General features: G+C 47.1%; 1 protein-coding gene across 1 annotated transcript in view; it reads left to right on the top strand.

Annotated features, from left to right (window-relative positions):
• The window catches only part of MUSK (muscle associated receptor tyrosine kinase), a 50,525-nt gene extending 41,365 nt beyond the window's left edge, over positions 1-9,160 (top strand). The window contains exons 15-17 of the mRNA XM_035564551.2: positions 325-516; positions 5,636-5,784; positions 8,159-9,160. Coding sequence (XP_035420444.1) covers positions 325-516; positions 5,636-5,784; positions 8,159-8,838 — 1,021 coding nt within the window. The 3' untranslated portion in view covers positions 8,839-9,160. The remainder of the gene's footprint in view (positions 1-324; positions 517-5,635; positions 5,785-8,158) is intronic.
• The last annotated feature ends 18,549 nt before the right edge of the window (positions 9,161-27,709 follow it).

The following is a 27,709-nucleotide window of genomic DNA, read 5'->3' as shown; positions in this document are numbered from 1 at the left end:
TAACTCAAGGCAACAAATGCTGCTTTGAAACATGGCTTGCCTGCTTCTGAGAGCACAGTCCTGCAAATGCCTGCTGGAGGGAGAAGCCCTCCCTATGTCTGTGGCTGCACCAGTGCAGGCTCTGAGGAGTGCCTGTGTCAGAGCAGAAGGTGGCCTGGTGGCTATTTTGGGGAAATGACGTGAGACCCTGCTGCAAGGCTCTTTCAGCAGCCCTGCCGTACCTCCTTTTTCCATCCTGGAAGAAGCCAGCCCCAGAGGTGCAGATGTTGATCACCTGGTCAGGGGCCATGCACACTCTGACAAACAACTGCTCCGTTGTTTCAGAGAGTCAGAAACACCGACGCTCACCACTCTGCCCTCCGAACTCCTCCTGGACCGGCTGCACCCCAACCCCATGTACCAGCGGATGCCACTTCTCCTTAATCCGAAACTACTCAGCCTGGAGTATCCCAGGAACAATATTGAATACGTGAGAGATATTGGGGAAGGAGCATTTGGGAGAGTCTTCCAAGCAAGGTAAGCAGTCCATGTGTGAGTCTTCTCTATCTGGAGGTATCTGGGAAAAATCAGCAGTTGGGCATCCATTTGCGTGGACACCAGAAATCCTTTGTTCTTTTACTCAAACCGAAATTGGTAGAAGGGCCCAACAGTTAAACTGAGGCTTGAATAATTGTTTGGCTTGTCCACTGCTTTCCACTCATATCTGTTAAACTTTTGTCAAGAATGAGTCTCCTGTTCTCTCTAGTACATACTGTGTCAAACTCACATACCAAAGTCTGGTGTGACAGCTTAGCTAAATTTATCATCCCTATTTTTTTTTCAAAGAGTATTGCATGTGACATGTGACTTATTGTGAAATGCTTGCATTTCCCCGTATGTGCAAATCGTCAGTGTGTGGTGTCCTCCATTACAAACTCAGCACTGGCCAGTAGTTACCACAGAGGGCAATGTGTCACGCTGCAGTTAGGTCCTCACCCAGTTTACGTTTGATTTAGTGGCAAAACCAAACCAAACCAAACCAAAAATCCCCTAAAAATCCAACCTACTTAAGCCAACATCCTTTGTGTGTGTGTGTGTGTGTCCCCTTTGCTTATTCAGACTTTATTCTTGGAAATCACAACCATTGTTGCCTGTTTAAATTTAAGGCATTAGATGAGCCATAGATTCTGTTGAATTTCCTGGGAGGTGAGGTCATGCTCTTCTTCACATGTGAAAAACATTTCATTGAGAACCCAGGGATGAACCCAAACTTACTTAGAATGGGTGGATGGAAGGCATCTCGTTACCCTTGACAGTCTGCAATGCCTGCAGGTCAGCATTTGGCCAGTCTGCTCTTCTTGGAAAATCCCAGCCCAAACTCCTGAAAGAAGGTGGACAGAGTGTTCCATTTTGCTCGGGATGGGTTTTCTTAGTCCTTTACAGTTAATGAGTCTGGGACGTAGCTCATTTTGTCACTGTATCTGGAGTAGTGTGTGATGACAAAAAATGCCAGGGACTATTAGAGTCCTGATGTGCACCATGGCCTGCCCGGCGAATTGCTCCCAGTGACTTCAAAACCAAAGGACTCTCCATGCAAAAAGCAGCCACAAGTGCAGATACTTTCAACGTTTATAGTTATGCTGTGGATGTATCCACTGGGAAATTACTTATGGGCTGGTTAAAATGCTGATAGAATAGCGAAACCATTTCAATAGATGTGACGGATTTTTTTCCTAATGAAGGGATGTGGAAGAAATGCAGGCGTACTTTTATTTAATATAGAGGGAGCTAAAAATAACAAAGTTTAAAGGGCGCACAGTGGGAAAATCACAGATGCTTAGCCTGTGATTGATTGTTAGCCTGGATGGCTGAGCCAAATGCATCCGAACTTGAGTCGAGAGCAAAGTTGCGGTGACTGAGTCACAGCTGGTGCAGGCAAGCCAGTGCAGGTGTGCAATGCCTGGTGCTCAGGGCATCCCACTGAGTGCAGCCTTCCCGTAGTGCATCGCCTGCACCAGCACCTCCAGATAGCCTCAGCGCTACCCAGAGCCTCCTCAGCTGGAGGTGGCTCTCCCTGACCTTGAGCAGGACCTCTCGAAGGGAATTAAAGTGTCACTGAAGCGCCAGGTTAAGCAAGTGTTAAAGTGGTGTAGAGAGCTTCCATGTGGATTTCGTCCACCCCAGTGCTGTAATTCCTTTTAGTTAAACCTTTTTTGCTATTGTCAGTGGAAAACGGGAGAAAAAGGAAAAACAGAAAAAAAAAAGCAAGCAACAAAATCGTATCCAGCTTTTGCAACATGCAGAGTACCATACCCTCTGAAACACCTGGTTTTTGGGGCTCAGGGAAGGAGCCCCAGAAATACTGTTTCTGAGTGGCTTATTTATTTTTATTAAAATCTCTATCAGAAACCACTCTGAAGCATTATATTCTTGGGGAAAATTCTATCCCCTGACATTCCTGTGCACCACTGGCAGACCATCAGCGACTGCTGTGCTGACATCCAGAAGCACCAGCCGCGCATCCCTCCAGGTGACGGACACCACCCCAGCTCAAATCTTTGCCTTCCCGTCGCAGATGGATAAAATGTACTTGTCTACATGTGTTAAATGGACATCTCAGGCTAAGTTTAGCAACCCTTTTACTTCTCGTGGTCTCATGTTTCTCCCTCTCCTGTAAACACAGCTCTGCGCATGGTGCCAGTGATGCCTTTGCCAGTTGGCTTGCTGCGAGTCCTGATTCAGTGTTTACTCACTCCTGGGTCAAGCAACATGTTAGGACAGGAAGTGTCTGGCTATCATTTACCAGCTCCTCCTGAAAGGCTGCCATGTCCGCTTAGGGCTCGTTCACACTGGAAAGGTTGAGGAAGTAGCCAGTTGCCTCAACAGATGTCTTTAAAACGAGATATGGGACCTGGCTCAGGTCTGTCCTAACCAGGTCGTGGTGGCCAGTTCAGGATCTCCAGCTCCTGGGAGGAGCATGTTGAATTTTCTGCACACCTCCAGAGCAGCAGTCCTCTGCAGGACAATGTAGATGAGCATGCAGATTGCTCCCAGAGGTGGAGCTGCGTGCCCCAAACTAAGCTTGAAGGCCAGGGTTGCCCAGTGCCCTGGATGTGGGGTCTTTACCAGCACCAAAGGCTCGTGGACCCCCACTGCAAAGGCTTTGGGGTCAGCTTGTCATCTCTGTGGGAGACAAGGCTGCCCCAAGGGCCAGGGTAGAGCTGTGGGCAGGAGATCAGAGATCGAGGTGGCAGGAGTTTCCCCATCACAGGTATCCTCACATTCTTTCAAGTGCAAAGAATGTTTCTTTGACCTGCTGTTTCAAATGTATCTGAAAAGCTTTTTGGATGTTAAAGAAACCAAATGAAACAATCCCCTCCCTGTTCTGAACACTGTGCTGCCCCCCCCAACATTTCCCTCCAAAGGAGAGGGTAAAGGTAGTTCTCCACCTGCCTCATTAGATGTTAATGGCACCAATTAACGGCCTAACCAGCTGCCCAGCTGTGATGCTGAGGAAGATGTGGGACAGGATGCAATCTCAAATACAGATTCAATCTGCTCCTCATTTTTTTTTTTTTCACAGTTACTGTTCTGGAAAGAAGGTCTGTCTGGAAACCTAAAATCAGACATCCTCTTTAGGTAGATTGGGGGCAAAATCTCTGTTTGCCCTGCTTTTTAAACAGCAGGTACCTAAAATGCTGCCGGTACTGCACAGATCCACTGATGGTGAAGAAACTGAGGACAGCTGCTGTCCATCCTGTGCACAAACTGGGGTATCTCACCTAAGCATTTGGGGAGTCACTAGAGAGGAAACCCAAGGTAATTTCTGTTGATGCTTCCTATTTCTAGAAGAAAATTACCAGTTTTCTATTAAACACTCCCCATTCTGTCCTGGAGCCTGAACTGTCCTCTTTAATTACAGAAGCCACAGCTTCCCAGTGATCACGTGTGCCCATCCCATTCTGCTAACAGTGTCTTTTGGGCACCAAGGAGTTCAGCTTCAGCAGCTCTCAGCCAAGACTGCACACAGAGCCTCTCTCTCTTCCCACTCAGCGCGATGTCCCCAGATCTGTCAGGACTGGGCTGAAGGAGTTAACTTGAGTTATTAACATGAGTCTCTGAGGGTGGAGTTACGTGCTGTAGCCTGAATGCCCAGCAAAAGGCTCCGTGCAACTTAATCTCACTTGAGTCCCATTTAGGTTAGTTTACACTACAGGATTTCAGCAGAGAGCGGATAGATGGGTCTACTTCAGGCTTTGGCCCGGGGTGAATTTCTCTCTCCAAAGCGTGCAATATGAAGCTGTTGGCACTGTGCTAGGTCTGCTAGCCAGTCATGAGTGGGAATCTGCAGTGAGGCTGCTTGGATGAGATACATGCCCTCCTCTTTTTACTTTTAATTGCTCCGCTGGTTTCTTCGGGGTATTGCTGCTGACTTGCTCAGGCCGGGAGGCTAGGCAGCAGTGGGTGCGTGAGAAGACATCTCCTCTCCTACTAGACTGGAACCTTGCTGCCAGCACAGGGTGAAAAAAGGAGGACATTTTGCTGTAGCGGAGGCAGTAGCAGACAAATGTGGGGCCGGCTCCTCCACCCCGGCATGCTGGACCTCCTCACCCAAGCCCTTCAGCTGCGATCTGGCTGCCTGTGAAATTCTTCTCTAGATGGGCATCCTGCCACCATCTGACATTTGACATTTATAGCACCCGAGCGCATCTGTTGCAAGTGCCATATGTCTGGAGTAGATGACAAGGAAACTGGAAGTTTGCTTTGGAAATTGGAACCTCCTCTTGGGGCTACTGAGCAGTAAAGTAACCTGGCATTTGAGCAGCAGGAGGGCAGTCAGGCAGGAGCACGGAACATGACTGGGTGCCACTCTCCACGGGCTCTGTCTGCTTTTAAGGCGTGCATCTCAACTGCAGGACCCCTGGGCAGAGTAGGCGTGGGCAACGAAATGTGTGTCCCAGGTTTGACCTGTGTCTGAAGCGCAGAACGTTGCTGTGCTTTGGGAACAGCTACCCCTGCATCTTTGGCAAGCCTGCCTAATCAAACTCGCTGAGGGCAGAGTAACCTGCGGATAAGAAAATAAAATGAGTCTGTGCTTGTTCCAAGTCAGGAAGCTCTGTTTCCGGATTTGTGTCTCTTAAGCTGAAGATTCACCAGTGTCCAGCATGTATTGGTGCATGAGCTTGTTCTTCAGACACGACACGTATATGCTTTCTCCCTTCTGTCTCATCACCTGTTTCCACAAAACTTGCAGGAGCATAACTATGTGCTAGATATCAGCTCCACCCTGTTAAATTCAGCTGAAATTAGCTAATGGGTTCAAAACTTGCTAAATTACAGGTGTACTCCACCCACCCTGCTCCTCCTGAACAGTGGCAAAAGGCTATTTTCCTTACAAAACCTGGGGAATGTACTGTAATTACTATTCATTCTCTGATAGTAGCTAGATATGCCAATGCCACCACCATGCTGTGTGTGGGAAAGGAGGCTCCTTCAACATTTTCATATAAAATATGCTTATTTTTCACTCCTGGTAAGGTCAATCCTTCGGTCAGTGCCGAATGCTTCCACCTTGTTTTTTGTCTCCATCATTTTGCACCAGAAACAGAGCCTGTGGTGTACATGCACCTTTCACCTTTGCTTTCCTCTCTCCCAGGGCCCCGGGCCTGCTGCCGTACGAGCCTTTCACCATGGTGGCAGTGAAAATGCTGAAGGAGGAAGCATCCGCGGACATGCAGGCCGACTTCCAGAGGGAGGCAGCCCTCATGGCCGAATTTGACAACCCGAACATTGTCAAGCTTTTAGGTATCTGAACGAGGTCCCTATGTATGGGGTAACCCATCCTGCAAATATGCTGGGGTTTTGCTAGGGGCACAAGGGCAAACACATGTGCATGACCAGTCCTGAATGCAAGTGGTCTCTTCTGCAAGAGGAAATGCCTCTTGCAAAAGGGGTGAGCTTTTCGGTGAGCCGCTGCATGCTCTGCTAAATTCTCCACCAGAACAAGTCTCAAAAAGTAGGTCTGACACTGCTGCTTTTTCAGGACGGTGCGTTGTAACAAACCCTCTTCATCCTGTGCTAAAGCATGCTGCTGACCATCTTGCTGCATAGCTCTGCTTCTAGCTTCATAACATCAGGGCAGATGTCTTACAAGGAAGACATGAGCTTCCTGGAGCTGTGATTTATTTTGTGGGTATTTAAAAACAAAAAAAACAAACACAAAAAAACAGGCACAAGTCTTGTTAGTTTTATGGGTCCCACTTACTATTGTCATGTCTGAACACTCACCAGCATTAAAAAAACAAAGTGAAGCAAACAAAACAGAAAAGCCAACCACAAAAACAGTCCCTTCCTTCCCCTCCCTTCCCAGCTAAAAGGAAACCCTGGTTTATTGGGCTTTTTAGAAAGCCTTGGTGCCACAGCTTGGCTAATACTTCATTCCTCTGTAAAGAAAGCTGCCAACCAGATTTTATTTCAGTAAATTTTCAGTTTCTGAATGAAATGGATGTTGCCATCCACCTTCACCTGGCAGTCCTACTTGGGGTTCAAAGGGTTGATCCCTGTCAACAAGCAGCTGAGATCTTAATTTATTCCAATAGGAAGGTCCACAAAATTTGGAAATGTAAAAACCCCAGGTTTAGGAAAGCTGGGTTGATATAAGTACTTTGGCAACAGAAAAGAACATCAGGAAATGCCCCAAATGCAAATAAACGTTGTGTTTATTGTCAACACACTGTAGGTCAGGAAAGGGCAAAGGTACAGGAGCGAACTGGTCTCACATTGAGCGGGCGTGGGGAAAAGAGCCGCATTGTTGAGCACAGCTTAGACGATAAAGCTCTCACATACACTCCTCACGCTTGTCAGATCCCGATTTTATCATGCTGGGAACAGATATCTGTTTTTTCTCAAAGATTCAAGTGTTAGGTCATCCACAAGAACTTCGGATTTCGCAATAAGTTGGATCACCAATTACTAAACGAATGGCCCAAAGGAAGCAAAACACATACACTTCAAATGCTGGCTTTTGCTAGTTGGCGAGTTACTAGCAGGCACACAAATAATTTTGCCTACCTCTAAAACTGACTTTACGTCAGTAAAACTGGTTAAAAAGTTGGGTTTGGAAATTTGTATACTAAGCTGGTGATCTTTGCACACACCAATGATATTAATGCAGTAGAGAGGGGCTCTGATTTCAAATTTTTCATATAAAACATATATATTAGGTGCATCTAATTGGTGGACCTGATCTGAAAAACATGAGTAGGTCATCAGAAAACTTTGGAAAAGGCAAGGCAAACACCTTCTACAGACTAGCATGCTGCAGCTGAGTCACATCAATCCTGGTGCATGGTGGGAGTGGGGTTCGTCTGATTATGGCCCTTAGTAAAGCTGGTGTAGGACCAAGCACATGTCCACCAGTGGAACTAGGTTCTGCATCTGTTAGATGTGGCAGATCTCTCCTTTCTGATATCTGCCTTTTCTTTGACTTTTTTTTTTTTTTTCCATATATGAGAGTCAGTCATGCCGTAAATAATTTCTGCAAACAACATTTTTTGCATGTGCAGTTTTCAAACAAACAAACAAAAACCAACAACTGAAGAATATGGAGCAGGAGTGTCTTTTATTCAGGTATCCCAATGTACTCTTGAACACGTCCCTGAAAATGTTGTTTTGTGATTACATCTGAAGCCTAACTATATACGTGTAGCCTTTACCCACATACTAGTATAAATGCAATAACTAAAACAAACAAAAAAACCCTGTAATTGGAACTATTAAATTTCTTCTTGAAAGTATGTCCTTCCAGTTGCAACTGGGAAGAGACAATGCTCCTGTTAGTGCCAGTTTAACCAGGTTTAGGCTCTTAATTAAACATAGCTCCAAATATGTATCCTCCTCCTTGGATGCCCAGACAAAGCAAGCAGCTGCATGACTTGTTAGCGTCCCGCACAGAGTTCAACATTACATCCCTGGTGAAGGAGCTTCAAAGACACAAAGGGACCTGATGCAACTTGACGGTATTTGCATGCTTCACCTTTCCCTCTGCCCCCACACACATTCTTGAAAATACTTACTTTGCGTAAGTATTTTTGGATTTTTTTTTTTTTTTGGGTCTTGCCACAGCAGAACCTTTCTTTGCTCCCCAAATGACCCATGCGGTGCGTCTTTCTTCTTGCAGGTGTGTGCGCTGTTGGGAAACCCATGTGCCTGCTGTTCGAGTACATGGCCTACGGGGATCTCAACGAGTACCTGCGCGACCGCTCGCCCCGCAACCTCTGCAGCCTGGCTCAGCAGGGCGGCCTGGAGGCGCGGGTCTGCCTCCCCAGCCCCCTGGCGCTGTGCTGCACCAGCCAGCTCTGCATTGCCAAGCAGGTGGCCGCGGGCATGGCCTACCTCTCCGAGCGCAAGTTTGTCCACCGGGACTTGGCCACCAGGAACTGCCTGGTGGGGGAGAACATGGTGGTCAAAATCGCCGACTTCGGCCTCTCGAGGAACATGTATTCGGCCGACTACTACAAAGCCAACGAGAACGATGCCATCCCCATCCGCTGGATGCCCCCCGAGTCCATCTTCTACAACCGGTACACCACAGAGTCTGACGTGTGGGCCTACGGGGTGGTGCTGTGGGAGATCTTCTCCTACGGCATGCAGCCCTACTACGGGATGGCTCATGAGGAGGTCATCTACTACGTGAGGGACGGGAACGTCCTCTCCTGCCCAGACAATTGCCCTCTGGAGCTCTACAACCTGATGCGCCTCTGCTGGAGCAAGCTGCCCTCCGACCGGCCGAGCTTTGCCAGCATCCACCGCATCCTGGAGCGCATGTACGAGAGGGCTGTGGCCTCCCTGCAGGTCTGAGGGGTGTGCCCAGGGTGTCCCCCACGTCCACCCACCTGGATGGATGTGGACAGGCCTGAAAGCTCCTGAGTGGCAGCACCACTCGAAGCTGTGTTGTAAAGGGAGGAGAAACACCTTGTTCCTCTGCCATGCAAGAACCATGTACTGCACCCCCCTGGGGTGGGCTATACCTCCCTGAGGTGGACTATGTGTCACGAAGTATGGGGATATCTCCCAGCCTCAAGGCTGGGGCTCTTTGGGTTGGTGGCCGTGCTGGCCGTGCTAGCTCAGGACCTGCATTAGGCATTTCCAGGAGCACGGGGCTCCACAGGCAAAGCAAACGAACCTCTCGCTGGCAGCACTTCCCTTCCTAACAGTTCCCTCCATGTTCTCCTGCGTTTGTGCTCTTTGCTGTTACCTTTTGCTTCCCTTCTGTAAATGTTTTCAACTACTACCTGAAAAAAATATATATATTGCAGAAATCAATTCTATTTTGGATTCTGTTTGCATTTTATTTTTGCATATTCACTTCCTTTTGTAGAAAAAGGACATTTCTGAAACCACAGTCCACTTGCTTTTAACTTCCACCTTCCCTTTGACACTTGCAAACACAGCACAGACAGAGTGAAACCAGGAGCCTGCAGGACCACCAGCAGGAACCAGTATGTCATGTTACACAGACGAGCAATCTCCTAAGCAGCTCAAAAGCTCCTCTTCTCCAAAAGAGGGAAGTCTGTAGTGAGGGTCGTTTGATTTTTCCTAAGATCTCACCCCAAAGTCTGTCTCAGGCATAGCAGCCAGTCTTCCCACCTTCTCCTACAATAAAGCTATTGGGTACTAGCGGACAAATTAATCCTGAAGGTCCAGCCTGGCACCTGGCTGGTCTCTCAGGTGTGTTTATTTCCCTCTGCTGTGCAGCATCCCCTGTGCTGAGAGCAGGGAGAAATGCAGCCCCTGTGCTCAAAACCTCACCTGGTGTCATGCTGGCTGTCACACCTGTACCTCTGGGTGAGAAAACATCCTCCCCTGCAGAAACATGGCACAGAATTAATTCGGGGTGATGTATGCCATCCGTGGCCTTCAGAGACATCGTGCCAGCTAGGGGAACATGTCAGAAAGGGGAGCTCACCCTCTAACACAAAAAGTATTGCGGACTGCCCATCCACAGGTCAGAAATGAGACTGCCTTGGTTACACAAGGTCCTCAGCCTACTTGTAAACACCAAAGATAATTTGTCTTCTAAAAGTTGTCTCAGTCATACTGCATACATCACTGCCAGAGAAAAACAAACTCCTGCCCAGGGGGAGCAGGTAAGTTTAAAAGGTTATGCCAACCATCACGACGACCAAAACTGGAAAGTATGTGCCTTCATCTCCTTTCCTGTAATGTCAGTTAATCTCTGTTACAGCACAACCTTCTATTCTTTTCATTTATTTATTTATTTTTAAATAACCATAGTGCATTCTGGCTGTGGCCGTGGGTGCACATTTCAGTATTTTCATTCCACTCGTGTGTGTTTCACTCAAGCAAAAGAGCTCACATTTAAACAAGACGGTGGGAAGAAAGAAAAGGAGCACTCCTGGGGCTGCAAAATGTTGAAAATACTGCTAGGATAATGCTTGGATACCTGCAGAGAGAGGAGAAAACGACCAGTGCTGTCTTACCCATTTAGCAGTCCTGCCATCATGCTACTTTGTCAGAGGTTTACCGAGGTCTGCATGCTAAGACACAAAAAGAAAAGCAAAACAAGAACTCCTGGCCCCTCTTTCCAAATGCAATAATTACCGGAGATCCTTGCGTAGCTCCTGTTGCCACTTCACGACCACCTCACAGCCCGCAGCACTGAGTTGTGCTAGCCTTTGTCACCTGGCAGAGATGCTCTGTCTGCCCTGCACATCACATCAGGGCGAGGAGGTGATGCCTGGGGATGGGGGTGAGCAGCAGAGTGCAAATTCAGGCAGTGCTCCGGGCAGCACGGGTTTGGCCGTGCTCTTTAGGGAGGGCAGGATCAGGCCTTGGATGTGGGTAGCTGTGTAGGTCCTGCACAAGTATGGGAAGGAAAACATCACCTCCTCCTAACGTGAAAGGTGTCTTACACCAAACAAAGGTTGTAAGAACAGGTTGGTGTGAAATCTGTGCCAACTGCTAGTCTGAGCAGATGCACCCTCTGACAGACCAGAGGGCAGCCCTTTTCCCTGCCCTTCCCTAGCCAAACCTCTCTTTCCGTGACACCAGTTCTGGCCCCACGCAGTCTGAATGGGCCCTGCTGTCATAAAAGTGGAAAATCTGGTTTTCCCTGCCCAGCATTCCACCTTTTGCATTGCAAGCCTGTGTTGAAAGTGAGGTAGCTAGCGACTGTAGGTCAGGATGGAAAATGCTTCCTCTGTTGTAAGGGGAAAGATCTTTTCAAGATCGTCTTGTTGAGAAGCTCTCTGCAGCATGCACTCCAAACATGATAATCGCTTCTGCATCATGATCCAGCAGGAGGGCTTAGCGCCTAAACGGCGATGTCCTTTGAGGATTACGTGGTAGACAGACCTTCTGCTGCCTTGGCATATGGCTGGATTTTACCCTGAGAGTTTCCTCCTGTTGTACATTTTTCAGCTTGCTGAAAGCTGGAAGCTGAATTGCTTTCAGGATTTGCTTTCTTACACAGCTTTTTTTTTTTTTTTCCTTTTTTTTTTTCCTCCCTTTGTTTGAGAGTTTTTCTTTCTTCAATGGATGTTATACAGTGTGCTACTCCAGAGATTTGTAGGTTGTTTTTTATAGCTATCACAAAACTCAAATTATTTTGAATGGGAGTAAGCAGTGGGCTTGTGAGAGAGTAGAAGAGAAAGAAAATATATTAATCAAAACATTGTTTGGAAGCAAAAATATTTTGCAGTCTCTAGTTTGGATTTACATGTTCATGCAGAGGAAGAAGTTGAACCAAAACCAATTAATTTAGGTGCTCAAGTTCCCATTCCCACTGGTGGCAGAGGGAGCCTTGCAGTCAGTGGCATGGGACAATAACCCTACAGAGAAGAGGATTTGCAGCATGCTTGGTGTACCCACTACCTCCGAGTGTCCTGACAGCATATGCAGCACATATGCAGCTTCATCCAGGGTGACATCCCAAGACAGCAATACTCTCCTGTTCTTTAAAAGGTGTACTTGAAATGCATTGTAAAGCATAAATTCCACAATTGGTCGGACACTACCTGCAACATGATTAAATTTGTTTTAGAGAAGCTGCTCTCAATCACGCTGCGTACTGAACCCATCTCTCTGGTCTCGGCTCTCCAAGGGTACACAATAATTATCTGTTCTCTGTTACACATTACAGAAATTATGGCTTTGAATGACATCCCAAACAGAGATTTACATTTCTCACTATCCTTACCCGTGTAGCTCCTGTGCGTAATATTTTAAAAAATAAAGAGACATCAGAAATGAATTCTGTTCTCTCTGTTCTCTTCATTCTCCAGCACCAGGTTTATTACTGGAAACGGGTGCATTTTGTCTTATTAGTACAGTTTTACTACAGCTTTAATATCACTATGGTTATACCGTAGGCAATTATAGAAGAAGTTTGCACAGGCTTTTCAGATCAAGGTATGCAGCAAAATTAGCCTATTATGTGTGCTCAAAGGCATGTTTTTTTTCTACGTTGATGGCTTAAATTGCATGGTTTAAAGACAAAGTAAGGCACTATGGGTGGAACAAGGCACTTGAGAAGAAGAAGCCGTTCAGGTTGCTCTGCAGGAGGCTGTTTTACAGGATGGCATTCAGGTGGGAGCAGGAGAGCACTGGGCTTTCAGCATGACAGGTCCTTGTCCTGAGACTAATGGCGTGAGGAGGACAGGAAGGAGGATGTCACCACAGCAGTGTGGGATGGAGTCCCTTAAACACTTTCCCTTGACACAGCAATGTCCAGGATGCCTCGTGTGGATGGAAATGACATCTGCTTCCTCCATGATTTCTGCTGGTATTTGTGCCTGGACTCTGACCCCACACCAAGACAAGTTGGGAATAAAAGTGCTGTTCAAAATCAAAAGGGAATTGAGTTTGCTGGCTGTAGAAGACAGCCGAGAAAATAGCTTGTCACTGATGGGTTTATCTAAAAAAAGTCACAGCTCCTTTTTCTGCGTGTGATTCTTGAATATGAACTTGTTCAGTAAGTCCTCCACAAAGTCCACTGGCATTTTAACTATTTTAAAACTCATAAAACACTTAACGATCAGAACTGGAAAGTAAAACTGAACTTCCTGACTACAACTAGCCAGGGAAGAAATTCTTTCTTTCAACTTTCTTTCCTTTTCTTTCACCCTCTTTGTGCAAATTCCTCATTGCGTCTGTCAAAACCTTCACTTTGCTCACTTCAGCCCTGTTTAAAGCTTCTAATCTTCAGCCAAGAGTTAGCAACTTGCTTTATTGCAGAGCCTTGCTGTATGTGGCAAAGAGGCATTTCCTAGAGGCACCTCTCTGTTGGCAGAGTCCAGCAGTAACTGTGCAAAGCGCAGGCTCTGAGGAGCTCGAAGCTGCCCATCTAACCACTGCCTACAGCTTTCTGTGCTGCAGGAAGTGCTCGCCTGAAGGGCAGGTGATGCTTCGTACCATGACATATCTCTGTGCTAACATGGTATCTTCCACTGTCCTGCAAATTCAGGATTAAGTACATAAAAGTTTAATCGGTGACAGATAGGGTGTTATCCAACGGGTTTGGACTAACAGGAAGTCAATTAATTGAAAAAAAATTACTGTATATTAATTGAAAAATAAATTATTGAAAATTTATTTTTTTCTGGCCAGTGGGATGCTTTAAATCTCATGCCATTTATAGGCCCCTGTGTTGACTTTGCCTCTGAGATATTACGACACATCTCTGCTGGGCAGCCACGAACATGTTGGGGCACTTGCATGCTTACTGCCCTACCCCACGGCCATTATGTAAAAGAGATGTTACAGCTCGGGAGCTTATATGGGCGAGCACACGTTCACGTAAGCAAACAGCTTAATGGACAAGGGGGGGCTGTGCCGAAACGCGAGGCGCTGGGTGAATGAATGGGGGTTATTCACTCTCCTGCCTGCTGAGCTCACGCCGTGCTAAATTTAACTTCTTATTTAAAGCAGCATTAACTCCGTGGCAGTGACAGGGGAGAACAGGTATGGTTTGGTGGCGGTGGGGACGGGGACTTCTTGTGCCTCGTGGCACGATGTGGAGACACTCGTGGTCTGGGTGTCACTGTTCAGCCCAATGAGGCTGCCCAGAAGGATCTGCGAGCCGCGAGGCCGCTGCTGGGCTCCACGTCAAGAGAGACTGGCCTGATTTACAGCTTGACGCCAGCCATACCTGGCAGTCCCACAGGGCTGGCAGAAGAACTGGCGAGATGACTTGGTATCAGTATGTCTTGTATGCGAGATCTTCAGGGCAATAGCGAGGCATGCTAATGGTCTGTCCTCTCATTAATCTAGGGCGTGAAAAATTGCGAAATACTCCCTGGCACCCGGTGGCACCTCTCGAGACAGGACCATAAAGGTTTTGGCCAACCTACTTTACTGTGTGACACACCATGTGTGGACATGATATTATAAAGCTTACACACCGTGCTGAACAAAGAAACCGAGCTTTTGCCTCTTTAGCAGACCAGGTGCACTCTCCCTGAGTGTGCAGGGCAACAGAGTATTGCATTCGGCTTGCGTGAAATAAATCCTGTCAATGAAAAGGACACGTTGCTATTAGGAAACTTATACTGACTCAGCAAGACTTGTACAAATATTTTCCTTGGACAGCTACCATACAGTCAAGTAGCTGCTACTACACATTTGCCCTTTTATGCCACTCCAGACAAAGGATTATCTGTTAGCAAGAAGATTTTAAGAATAACTCAAGGAAAATGTTAGATTAAAATCTTACACACAAGATAAAAGTATCTCTGTCTTTGTGAAAAAAAAAAATACGCACAGTTCATCCTGGGGAGTCTGAGATTCTCTCTGGCTTTGTTGGCAATCCTTCTAATTTTATTCAGAGGTTATTGGGGTTGATAATCATTCACTGCTTCGCCCTACGCAGGGATGAAGTGACCTCCAAGGATGTCAGCAGCAAACAAGGAAGAATTTTACACAGGGCAAAATTATATGCACAGGAGGCTGCAGAAACAATAGCATGAACAAATTTAAAGGAAAAAAGATCAGAAAAATAATGTGAGGCCTGCCTATTGCTATTAAACTTGATGTTTTGAATGCCTTACAGTGTTGTTCTCTAGAAGCATGAGAAACACAGGGAAAAAAAACCAAACAATCAGCAACAAAAAAAATACCCTTTATAGCATAGGTATGACTTATTCTGGCTCTTTTCTTAAAATACCTGCTGGCTGCTGTTGGAGTGAGGATATAAAATGTCTGACCTTTGGATGCCTTATTTACTACTTACCTTGTGAGACTTGTCTGCAAAAGGCCTGGGTTGTAAAACTGAGGATCAGATCAGAGACGTCTCCAACCTGAAGGACATTTGGTTGGTCTGAGGCTGCCTTAGGGCATGTAACTAAGTGTTACATGTCTCTTGGATAAAGCTTTGATACCTTTAGAGCCTGCACTCCTGTGGGTACTTGCCCTGCATGGGTCTGCAGGCCCACGAGACCGGTGGGAGGAGCAGTCGCTGCTCACCTGCACCCTCCCAGGATGAGGTGAGACGAATCACCAGTGACCAAAAACTCTTCCTGATGTATCTTGAAATGTGTCTTGAACCCACGGATTTGTGTTGATGACTTTTGAAGCCTTCGCCATGTTTTCAGCTGTCAAAGACGCAACGGTGCTAAAAACTAGGGCCTGATCTGGTAGCAGCAGACTGGTCCCTGCAGTCCTTTAGTGCCAGCTGGGATTGCACACCACTGCTTTCCATGTCAAAATCCCCATTTGGAGCCCTCGCCTCTGGTCCTCCAACAAGAAAACCTGTGCTCAAAGCTGACTGCACAGCCCCAAACAGCTTCTGGAATCTGGTCCCTCTGTGAGGCGACCTCCTGCACAGACACGTTGGGATGAGGCCATTTTCTCCCTGCAGTTTTGGCAGTGCTGCTATTTGTAAAGCTCCAGCAATGGCATCTCTTAGCAAGTGCTTTTTCCACTCAGCCACTCTCAGCTATCAGTCCCCCCACTTCCAATGTTGGTGGCCAAACAGGATCCTTTCGCTTCCAGGCCCTGAAACCGTCCATCTCAGCAGCTGGCTGCCTCCTCTCCCTGGGGCAGGCCTTCTTCCAAGGAACGGCATGATTCATCTGCAGATGGCTCCCTGGATTCGAAGGCATCTCCACCCACAGCCAGGAAAACCAGTGATCCCAGTGCGCCCAGAACACAAACCCAGTGCCCACAGCGTCCTCGCGCTGGTGGACTTGTGTCTCACATTTACCCTGGTCTCGGTGGTGGGAAGGACATTCGGCCTTGTGGACATGTCAGGGGATGAGGGATCAGGTCACTGGGAGTGATGGCTCCACACTACATCTCTGCTTCCTGTGCTGGCTCGAGATGAAACCATGCCACCAAGAAATACTGTGATACTACACGAGTATGTCCACCGGGCATCCCAGGGTGTGTGTGACTGCTTTGGGATGGCCTTTCTATCTGTCCCAGAAAGACACCTCACCCTGGCTGAACAGCAGCCCACATGTGGGTGCTATTACCATGTAACAGATGTCGTGGGATACAGCAGGGATCACATCCTGATCCGCTCCGTTTTCGGGGAAGGAGAAGTAGGGTGGAAGTGTGTGGATGCAGTGTCCCTCGTCCTTCCCCTGTGCAGCCAGCACTGCTTGCCCGCCCTCCAAGCCGATCTTGAAGCCGGCAGAAGCTGGCTTGCTCAGAGCACGTTTGAAAATGCCACCCTCACCGTCAGCAGCGAGGTTTCTGTAACGTCAGTGGTTATGCAAGGCAAAGATTTACAGCGTCCATGCCGACACGAATCCCGACGGTTCTGATCATGTACAGCGGCTTTTGGAGTTACTGCATTTTCATGCTGCAGTTATATAAGCGTGACCCAGCCCTGACCTTCCCTGGCAACTTCCCCCACGTAATTAGAGATCTCCTGGCGACAAATTCGTGCTGGGATCCAAACGGTTTGGCAAATTCCAGATACTCATTTTTGGCAAGCTGGGACTCCCAGCAGCCCGACGCTGCCTCTGGAGTGTCTTCCCTGGGGAGGCACGAGCTCTGGGTGGCAGGGGGAGAAGGAAGATTTCCCATCCCCATCTCTCCCTTTCCCCTAGAGGTACTTCCATAAGGATTATGCTCCCAGCATCCAGTGCCTAGCTGAAATAATAGGTTGTTGTGAGCTCTGGGGAAGCACCCCTCCTGTGAGGTTGGTCTTCTTTAAAATTAAATGTATGTTTTGCTGTGGTCAAACCACTGCTCTCTGCCACCTATAGCATGGCAAGCTCACACTGGGAGGCTCCCAAGTCAAAACAGCAAGAGGACATTGGGTGACCCTTGCCTCCCTAATGCTTGAGACGCAGCATTCATTGCTGCAGCAGAAGGAAAGCAAGTGGGAACAGATGAGGAGGTGCATTGCTGGCCCCACGGCAGACAAGGCAGACAAAGGGTGCTGAGATACTGTGCCCTTAGTTTTACCTAGCACAACCCTAGGCTGAATGAGCAAGCAAATGGGTGGCCTTAGGTCCTTGGTGAGTTGCCCAGCAGCGTTCAGTGATGCATAGATCTATCTAAAAACCACTCTCCTTGTTCTGTCCAAACAGATGCATCAAAGATACACCCACAGTAGCATAATGGAAATTTTGCTAGACCCACCACAGCCAGCTCATTATTTGGGACTCACACAAAATGGGATAGTCTGTCTGATGGTGAGCAAAGAGAAGCTCTCACTGCTGCAGTGAATGGGTCAGGATCAGGCTAGTAATTAATCCCTGTTGTGTATTTTGTATGAGCTGCTGAGAGGTGAGAATGCTCAACAGTGCTTTCCACAGGGGTGTGAGCAGTTTATCCCTTTCTGAGCACAAAAGATCACTGTTTGACACAGGCACTTGCCCATAAACAGCTGACTAGGAACCAAAAACCTATTACCAAACAAATAGGATACATCTCTGAGATATGCTCAACTTTGTTCCTCACCCCTTTCCTGCATTTTTTTTTTCAATCTTGGGTAAAATGCAAACTAAAATAGGTACACATCATTAAAACCATCCATTATATGCAGCATAATGAGGTCTGATCCTGCTTCCATTCAAGTCAGTTGAACAATTCCCATTGACCTCACTTGGGAAATAGCTGCAATCCACGGCGAGTTGTAGCTAAGTTAAACACAAACCCAGGCATTCATAAAGCAATGAGGAGCATACGATGGCTGTTTTTCCCCGGAGTTGGCATTCTCAGGAGCCCAAGACAATGCGTGTGCCTGGACCTTTGTGGGAGAAGTTCTTTCACAGGGAAACAGGCCCTTTCATGGCCTTCTTCTAGCACTGAACCGACTTCTTCCACAGAGGTACTACACTAAATCAATTAGACTAAACAGTGCTAGGACGGTGTTTGGGAACATCTCCTGGAGACAGAGGGTGAGGCTGTTTTGTTGAGCATCTCTGCTGCTTTCTTTCATTCCTAAGTGCATCACTTTACTGGCTGTTGGCACTGGCTGCCCCCCGGCTTTCTCTGGCACAGCCGTGATGAATTTCTGTAGGTGTCCTGGGGCACAAAGCATGGCTGTTTGATGAATAATGAACAAAATTATTACTGCTGTAGGGCTGGAAGAGGTTTGGACCACACAGGTTGCATCACCACTAGCAGAGAGTGCTGCTCGCTGGGCACCTCCGTGCGCTCTCTGGTTCAGTTTTATTTACTTGAAGGGAAGAGAAGAGGGCTGGGGAATCAGCTCGTCACCTCTCACACTGATTGCCCAAAATCTTCATGGTCCTGACTAATGGAGATCTCCTCTCCTCCCTTTGGATCCTGAGAAAGCCAGGCAATAGCTCTCAGGACTCGACACCTCTCCTAATCAGGCTCTGATCCGGCTTTCCTCCCTCCTCTCATCGCAACAGGGCATTGGGGAAAAGATAAGGCGAAGCTCTGCACTGCACTTTGCAGTTTGCGGTTTGTGCAGGCAGAGCCACAGGCAGAGCCATGAGCTCTCGGCTGCACATAAAGCTACAGGTTGGATCTTCACCAGTGGGAAACACGGAAAGCTGGAAACTCCAAGAGAAAAAAAAAAGGAAAAAAAAAAAAAACAACCCAAAGAGAAAACACCTGTGGCCTTCCACATGGGATTAAGAAGTGCCAGGAAGAGAGAAATTTTCCCCATGAAAAACAAAACGAAGCAAAAACAAAGCACCATAAATCAAAGCACGAGGGGCTGTGGCTGCTGAGCTACCCTGAAACTCGGGGAACTGACAACAGGTTTGTGGGCGTCCGATGTTTCGGCAAGGGTGTGCCTGTTCTTCAGGGGACGCCGGCCTGCCAAAATATGATGTGCACTCAAATCACAGCCACAGGCTGTGCTGCCACAGGGGAAAAGACAGCACAGCATATTTTTTTCTGGGAGGGGAATGAAATCAGAAGAGCCAGAAAAGCCACGAGGTGGGAGCTCGCAGAAGGCCCTTTACCAGTTCTGTCGGCTCAGTTCCCCTCGCACGCCCTGTGAAGGTGACAGACCTGTACCAGTACCCCTGCCAGGAGGGGGACTGCACGGGTTTGTACTGCTTCCATTTTGTGCTTCGGTGCTAGACCATAGCTTTCTTTGCCAGCACGTTCCTTTTGTGTGTGTGTGCGCTTGCAAGCAAGAAGCAAAGTCTGCCAACGTGAGAAGGCTCAGGCCACATGCAGCATCTGTGGGCTCTCAGAAATAACTGCTGCTGCCTTTTGGGGGAGGGAACTAGCTCATAAATATTTACAGCGCTGCTAGTTACTGCGATGCAAGATGGTTCTGATCAAAATATGGGAGGCAGGGGTTCAGCACGCCTGACTAATCTAGCCTGGTAATTGCCCAGCAAAATCATTTATGAGCACAAGGAAAGCTGCTTCACCCCTCTGCTTCACGAATAAAGCAAGAGTGCACGTTGGAGGAGGGCTGCAAAACCCAGCACTGCTCAAAACGTGACCCTTGAGACTGCATTTTTCAGCTGATATTTAAGCATGACTCTGTTTTAGAGAGGCTAAATAGCTTTCCTCCCTTCCCTTATAGTTTTTAGGAAACCGAGCCTGAATACATCAACTTAATTGTCACCCAGAGCCCTGAGTCACACAGTCTGGGGCAGCACGAGCAGGCGAGGCCTGAAGGGCACCCTGGTGTCCTGAGGCAATGTCCCAAGGCCTGTCTCAGTCGTCCTGCCCCTAATGAGATGTAGCCTCATCAGGCATCTCCTACAGGGACAAATGCTGCTCTTGCCCTTCTCTTGGGAGAGCGGTGCAGGGCTGTAACAGCAAGGCACTCATGCCTCCAGGTGAGGACTTGCTCCCTGTCTCTCTTGGAGCTCTCCGTGGCTGGTTCAAGTCTGCAGGCAATAAGTCAAGTCTCTGAAGGCTACACCGGCCTTCAAAGAACCAGAAACTCACTGCTGCAAGCTTGATGCTGCCCTTGGCTGAAGTTGTACACCTGGCCAACTTGTACACCTGGAGGACAGACCCTCGGGAAAAGTAATGCCTGCCTCAAAATTTTGTTTTTAAGAGGTCATGGATTTTCTTTTAGTAAAAGTTTATTGTTAAATATTAGGAAGTTTTTTTTTATTCTTCCTTCTTTTTTAATGGCCATATGGTAAATGATCTCAAGGCTTAGTGCAGTATTTTGAGCAATAGTACTCCACATCATTAATCCAATAATAAATGGATATAAGATATAGGAAAATATATGGATATAGGGATATAAAGGATATAGGGATATAGGATAGAATGGAAAATAAAAGATGGGCCATGGTGGTTAGGTGAGAGACTCAAGCATCTGAGGAAATTAGAGGGTTGACACGGATCATCTTATGTTCCCCACCCCAAGCCACATTAGAGATGAGCAGAACCCAGCCTTCTGGATCCAACTCCACGGTCAAACAGACAAGAGACTCTGGGCTGGATGGGTCTACAGGAAGCTCAGCAACACAGGAAGCCTGGCACCGGCAGCTCTGCTGCCCTGCCAGAGGCTGCAGACATGTGCATCTGCAGGGCCATGCTCTAGCACATCTGGAGCTGCTTCTAGCACATCTGGCCACTGAAATCTTCCTTTCAAAGGTTAAGATATTTTTAAAGAAAAGCTGGAAATGTGTTATAGAAATCAATGCTATGGCATGCAAGGACTCACTAGAGCGTTATTCTGTCTTTGCTGGGGAGCAGATTAAAAAAAAACAGAAACACACACACACAAAAACAACACAATTTTTGGTGGGAACTCAGTCTTTTGAACTGCAGAGCAGCAGGTCTCATTGTTCATGTCTTCTACAGTGTTTTTGCAGAAGCAGAGAAAGATAATATCAGATCTTTGAAAGATAAAACTAGATATCTGAGAAAAGTTTTGAAGAGCTATGGTGAATGCAGCTGATATTTTGCAAAAAGAAGAAATACCTGTAAGCGAGATATGCACATTTTGAAGGGACACAGACTAACATCAGTATGGTGTCAGGCCCTACAACAAAATAAGCAGGGCAAAACTAGATATATCAAACCACTCTGGGACCGGAAGCTTTTGAAATGCATGTTCATGTTTGTCTGAATCACAAATAAAAGTGCTATTCTGAAAGGAAGAAAATGCAGCATTACTCAATGACTTAACCAAACCTTTATGTTATACATCAAAGTACCATTTTTATTTATTATTTTATTTTATTTTATTTTATTTTATTTTATTTATTTTATTTTTTCCCTCATCTCTGGCCTCAGTTCTGCAGCCCTTCCCTGCTCAGCAGCACACTGAAATGGCTATTTGATATCAAGCACTTCAGGGCTTTGCTGTAGGGGTACAGAGCCTTTACTGCCTGGCTGATGCTGCCCTTGCAGGGACTGCTGTGACACCTGGACATCAGGGTGCCTCCAGGATCATCCCCACCATGGAACGGCTGTGGAAGTCCCACAGGAGCTGCTCAGTGTGCAAAGAGCCAAACTCCACTCTTTGATGAACAGGAGCTGAAATGTGGCCCTGTGCCCCTCTGGTTCCCAGGTGGGCCCAGGAAGCTGCTGTGATATCTTCGGCCAGATCTCCTCTGCTGCCCCACCATGGAGCTGCAGGGCTATTGGCCTCCTAGCAATATCATGTCCCCAGAGTCAGCTATGTGAAGGAGTAGTGCCTTCTATGAGTGAATTTAAAACCTTTACAGGATGGAGTAAGTGCAGGAAGTGGAATACATATGCTAATTAAAGCTGTATTTCATTGCAGGTTACTTTTATGGCAGGTCTTAAGAAGGGCAGGATCGAGGTAACAGCCCTTAGGGGACAACTTGGCATCAATGTTGTCCTGTTTCCCCCTGCTTTCTGCACCACTAATTTGTACCAGCTTCCCAAAACAGACAAAAAACAGAACCTAGCCAGGCTTCAGCCATTGCTTTTCCCCTAATTAAATCATACGTATAGAGGCAGAGAGTATAGAGGCAGTGCAGGATTTGTTTAAGACGTATGATTTCCTAAGGTCTGTCCTGTGTTTCTGAAGCAAGTTCTTAATACCAGTCATGGGTGTGCATGTAACATATACAGTATCCCACTGTCAACAGGCACAAGCCAGTACAAGTCCCCACAGCTTGGTAAAATATACGTGTCCCCTGTTCTACCCTTCCATTCATTCACATGTACCTGGTCAAGTTCATCCTAGCTCCTTTTTTCACTGAAGGTGCTACAGAAATTTCACAGCTCAGCTGTGGGGATAAATCCAACCCCGAAAGTGAAGACAAGATCTCCTAGTATTGTACAGTGCAAAAAAAGAAGTGACTGCATCCCCTCCTTGCTTCCTTTTCTGCTCTGCTCAGCACTGGGATTGATTAAAATAAGCCAATGAGCACTGGAAAAGGGCTGCAATACAATCTGCATTATGCAGAAAGCGAACAAACCCAAAATCATATCAGGAGTGTTTTTAATGAACGTGAGACCCCATGCAAGGCAGCACCGGAGGTCTGACACCCAGCCTGCTGCTGTGGTTACCGTACCCACACAAGTAAGGTAGGCCCAAGGACCAGGTCCTGAAAACTGGGGGCAAATAAGAAGTATGAGGCACATGTAAGCTCCTTGTGCCTCTCCCTGTCTGGTTCACGAAACTTGGGAGCTCCTGCAGACACCTCCTGGAGAAGCACAAGGGCCTGCAGGGCCTGCTTGGCAGGTCCAAGTGGTGGCCATGATGCAGGGGGAGGTCACAGCCTTTGTGACATGGCGGGCCCCAAACAATGGGGACAATGCCTTTTGTGTGGAGGAAGAACACCTCCCGGGGAGGGGAGCATGCATTGTGTCTCACGACACAGAAGATGGGAGCTGTTACAAAGCTTTGGCTGCGGAGTTGCTCGCGTTGTCGGCCCTGGAAGCCTTCGGTTCCTCAGCTCCCTGACTGCTGTCCAAGAGAGGCTTGCGAATAAACAATTAAACAATATTGTCAGTGGGAAATGTGCCAGGAGTTCTGTAAAACATTGTGGTCAGCTGAAAATAAAATAAGGCCCGATCCCTGGCAGGAGATGTTGAGGACATCGGAGGATTGAGCCTGGGCTGAGCCAAAACAAATCGCAAGGATCAGCAATAAGTCAGCAGCCTCCATGCTAAACACCAGTTTCCTTCAGTTTATCCACTTCTGTGGCGTTGCTGCTTCAGTGTCCAGGTTCTGAGGAAAACAGTTTCTCAGAGATCAGAGGTCAGAAAAGATTCTTCAAAAGTGATAGACACCTCTTCACCTCTGACAGCGCTCAGGACCACACACAACCGCCTCCGCTGCTAGCTGTGGGCCTGCCTCCAAAGGCAGGAGAGGACAGCTTTGGCAACACAGCTAACTGCAAAGCTAAAAGTTTTTCTGCTGTTACCTTAAGAAAATAGTAATAAATGATCTATCTCTCCAGGCGCAGAATGACGTTGCCCCAGGCCAGCATTTTATGAGAGCCCTCCTTGCTGCTCAATGGCAACCTCTAGCAATGCAAGGGCAAAGCTATTCTGTCCATAAACAAGCCTTTGAAGGTGTGAATTGGGCTAGATCTTTGTGCTTGACTTTCCAGACCACCACACAGGTGCTGTTGACACAGGACAGTGCAATGAACCCAGATTCAAAATGTAGATTGGGATTTTTCTGGCAGCTTGCAAAACCCAACCATGACAGCAGGGGATCTGAGTGAGCAAGGGTTCCTTGGGGTACAGCACGAAGCAGGGGAAGCTCGCCCTCTCCTTTCTGCTGGAAAAAGGGAAAGCTTCCCTTTCCTGTCCCTGGAGCAAGTGAGAAGTGCTTCCTCTCCCCAGGTATGCTCCCCATCTCATTTCAGTCCATCCAATTTTTACATTTTTTTTTCTTTTCTTTTTCTTGAAGCCTGCATCCCAGGTGTCCCCTGGATAGATGAAAATTTGATGAGTTTGTCTGAGGCCAGAGTCAAGCTCTGTACCTTCCTGTAGCTGATATAAAAATGTTTGAAACGTGTTGTAAGACCTGAAGGAGTGCTAACCAGCAGTCAGGGGTGCCCTAAAGGTATTATGTTCAGCCATTCATGGTTTTTAAGGTAGTGCCATGACTTGTGGATGTTTGGGTCTGGAATTACTGCTAAGAGTGGATACCCAAGGAGCACACTGAGCCCTGGTTCCTGCAGAAATGCTGTGTAAAACAAGTATGGTCTTTGTTGCTCAGACCTCCTGCATTTAATCACAGATGCAGTTTCACACAGCAGATTTTTTAATGTCTCCATGTATTCCCTGACTCAGTTCTTAAATATCTCATGATATGCATATACTATTACACAACCATTCATTACACACAAACAGCCATGTCAAAGCAATCATCAATATGAAATCATGAAACGCTGGGGAAGCAGGTTGCCCAGGATCCCAATTGCAAGGTGACATAACTACTTTGGGACAGAACAAGAATGTGCATTTATTTTCCTGTCAGAGGATTAAGTGAATCAGAAATAATAAAAACATTAAGTTTACTTCAAATTTTAATACGGTAAATGATTTTACAACATGTAACAAGGTCACATGCTAAAAACTTAAATTGCTGGGTTTATACTGAGCAGTTTTGTTAAAGAAAATGTAAAAAGCAGCAGGCACGAAAGAAGTCGGTATAACTACTGCATAAAACCTTGAAGAGTTGAAACTTCGTTCTTCCCTGAAATGTGTAGAAAGAACTGTGTTTTAACAGTGTGGGGGATTTCTGGCTTCTTGTGAGTGAGGAATATCCCAGGAAGCTGCTCTCTCTCATTATTTCATTCCCTCCTCCATTTCTAACCTTAGCCATAAACCAGCCTGGAAAATTAAGGGGGGGAGGGAAGAAGAATAAGAAAAAACTAACTATTTCTGATCCCCAGTGTCATGCATATCAGCAGAAGCTAAAAATATTGGTGCTGTGCTGGTGGGTCCTTCAGCAAAAGCATTTGGTCCAGCCTTGCCTTTAAGGGCATTGGGCCCAGGGTCCTGTTGCCACTGAAAATGAGACGTGCCTTATCTTTGCCAAGTGTGAACAGGCACAAATCCATGGCAGCAGCGCTGAGATGGGTGAAAAATAGCAGGATATGCTCCCGGTGAAAATGGGAAACGGTTGAAAGTCTGTGTACACACTCAAAGTAATATCTTTTTCCCTTCTCTTGCCTACAGCCAAAATAACACAATGACCCAACTAACAAATGGATCCCTGCTCTGTCTTTCAGTGGCAAAAAACACAGACATCCATTATCCAGGAGGTCTGACTGAAAGGGTAGGGGAGTCAGCAGAGACAGCCAGGGACAGTTTTTGAAGACTGCATTACAAAATAATAAGATGAATGTATTAAGCAGCTTGGGAAACTTCACAATTGGCAAACTCCACACAGGAACTCACCATGTGTTTTCCAAGAAAAAAAAAAGAAAAGAACACAAAGTATATCTCCCCCCCAAAAAAAAGCCAGCAGCTTTACAGGCGTCTGGCTGCGCTGCACCAGCTCTGCGTGGGAATCCTCTGCAGCCGTCGCTGCACAGCATCGCGTCGTCTTGCTCTGCTCTTTCCCATACACACAAAAATGAAATGGGAGATGGAAAGTGAAATCCAGAGATAAAAGTGAGGAGAGGGAAGATATGGAAAATTAATGAAGCGGAGAGATGTTGAAAGGCCAAATGGCAGGGCTGTGCTGTTCCACTGGGCCTTGGCACATGGCAAATGGTTCAGGCTCTTACTTTATTACAAGCAGATCACATGCAGGGGCTGGAACATCCCTCCTGGGCAGCCCTGTGCTTCACACTCCTTGGCTGTGTCTGTAAATAGATTTTTTTCTCTCTTTGCATATCCTCCTCTTGCTTTTGCTGTTGTAGTTTAATATTTGACAGCAAAATATATTGTGCTAGCGCATGGCATTTAACCATGGTGACATCTAGATCCCCACCCAAAAGGTTTAGAAAGTGGCTTGTTTGCCAGATCCCAGCTTGCACGAAGCACACAATCACCTTTGGCTGCATCCTTTGCCTCCTGGTTTGGACGCTTTGAGATGGAGCAGCCTGTGCAGGGAAAATGGAGAGGAGGAACTGACACTCCAAGTTCTCTGTTGCCCTAAGCAACTTCACTGAGAAAAATCCACCAGAAAGAAGAAACACCCTTAAAACCCAAAGCAGGGAAGCAAATGGTCTCATGCATCCCTGTGATGACAAATTTGTCACTTGTGCACCCCTGGAGGGGTTAGTGATGGGGAAGTAGGCAGGGCAGCGTGAAGCCAGAGATGTTATTCATGGCTGGACACCAGACTGTGGGTCACAGACCACGTGGAGAAGAGAGGTCTCTGAGCAGGGAGGGTACAAATGACAGAGTGCAGCTGAAAAAAGGGCATCCTGCCTCACACTGAGTGTAAAAATCTCACACTGGGCATAAAAATCCCACACTGGGCATTTGTGGGAACCTGTTCTCAGCAAAGCCCCAGACTGGTGGTGCTGGGTTTCAGGCACGAGCCTGACAATGCCTCCCTTGACACTGTGAGTCCCTGAAAGTCCTCCTGCCAGCAGCACCCTGGGCACTCTGCTGCCGCACTTTGTGCTGCTCTGTCTTTGGCAGGCTGCCCTGAGACTGGCTTTGGGTACAGAGTGCTGGAGACTAGCTCACCCCCAAACATCTCCTTATGAGCTTGCCACAGAGAGCTTGCTAATCGACTTAACCAAAACGCAGAAAATGTGATTTCCTAATTGTGTGCTGTTTTTTTTTTTTTTTTCCTAGGTTTGCTAGCCAATCTGTTAGAACTACCTTGCTGCCTTCTTTTACGCTCTTTCCTTCTGTGAAGATGGGCAAGCTGCTTTATGGCCGAGGAGTAACAACGAGGCAGGATTGGTTTAATGAGTCAGTCGGAGTGCAGATGCCTTTTCCAGCAGCAGGGCAGGTGGTTTTGACATCTGGGGAAGCGTGTATCTGCTCCTGTCTGGCAGTCACAGAGCCTCGCCCACCCTGGTTCTGTCTTCTGCATTGCTAGAAGCTGAAAACATCTCCTGTGCTGTCTCCCTGTGAACTTGCAGCCAATTTTATCCTCCCTTATAGAAAAAAAGACTGATTGTAGAGTAACAGAGGTAGTGAAAAAGACTTTGCCTTCCTCAGTCGGTCTAAGTGGTACTTTCCTTGGTGAATAGGTGCTTGGAAATGGGTGAATCATGCCATGGGCTCCGAGTGAGTAAAGGCAGCAGTTGATGACAAAACACAGTTTTGTAGATGAAGAATGTTTAGAAATAGAACATAGGTCATGGTTTTCACACAGGTTCACACACAAATTGTTTAAAAAAGGTTGTTAATGGATGCTTAGTAAATTGCCTTAGTGACTAGCAATCAA

This window comes from Cygnus atratus, chromosome Z, assembly GCF_013377495.2.
Source record: "Cygnus atratus isolate AKBS03 ecotype Queensland, Australia chromosome Z, CAtr_DNAZoo_HiC_assembly, whole genome shotgun sequence".
NCBI classification, from domain to species: domain Eukaryota; kingdom Metazoa; phylum Chordata; class Aves; order Anseriformes; family Anatidae; genus Cygnus; species Cygnus atratus.
This window is presented reverse-complemented; position numbering and strand designations above follow the sequence as displayed.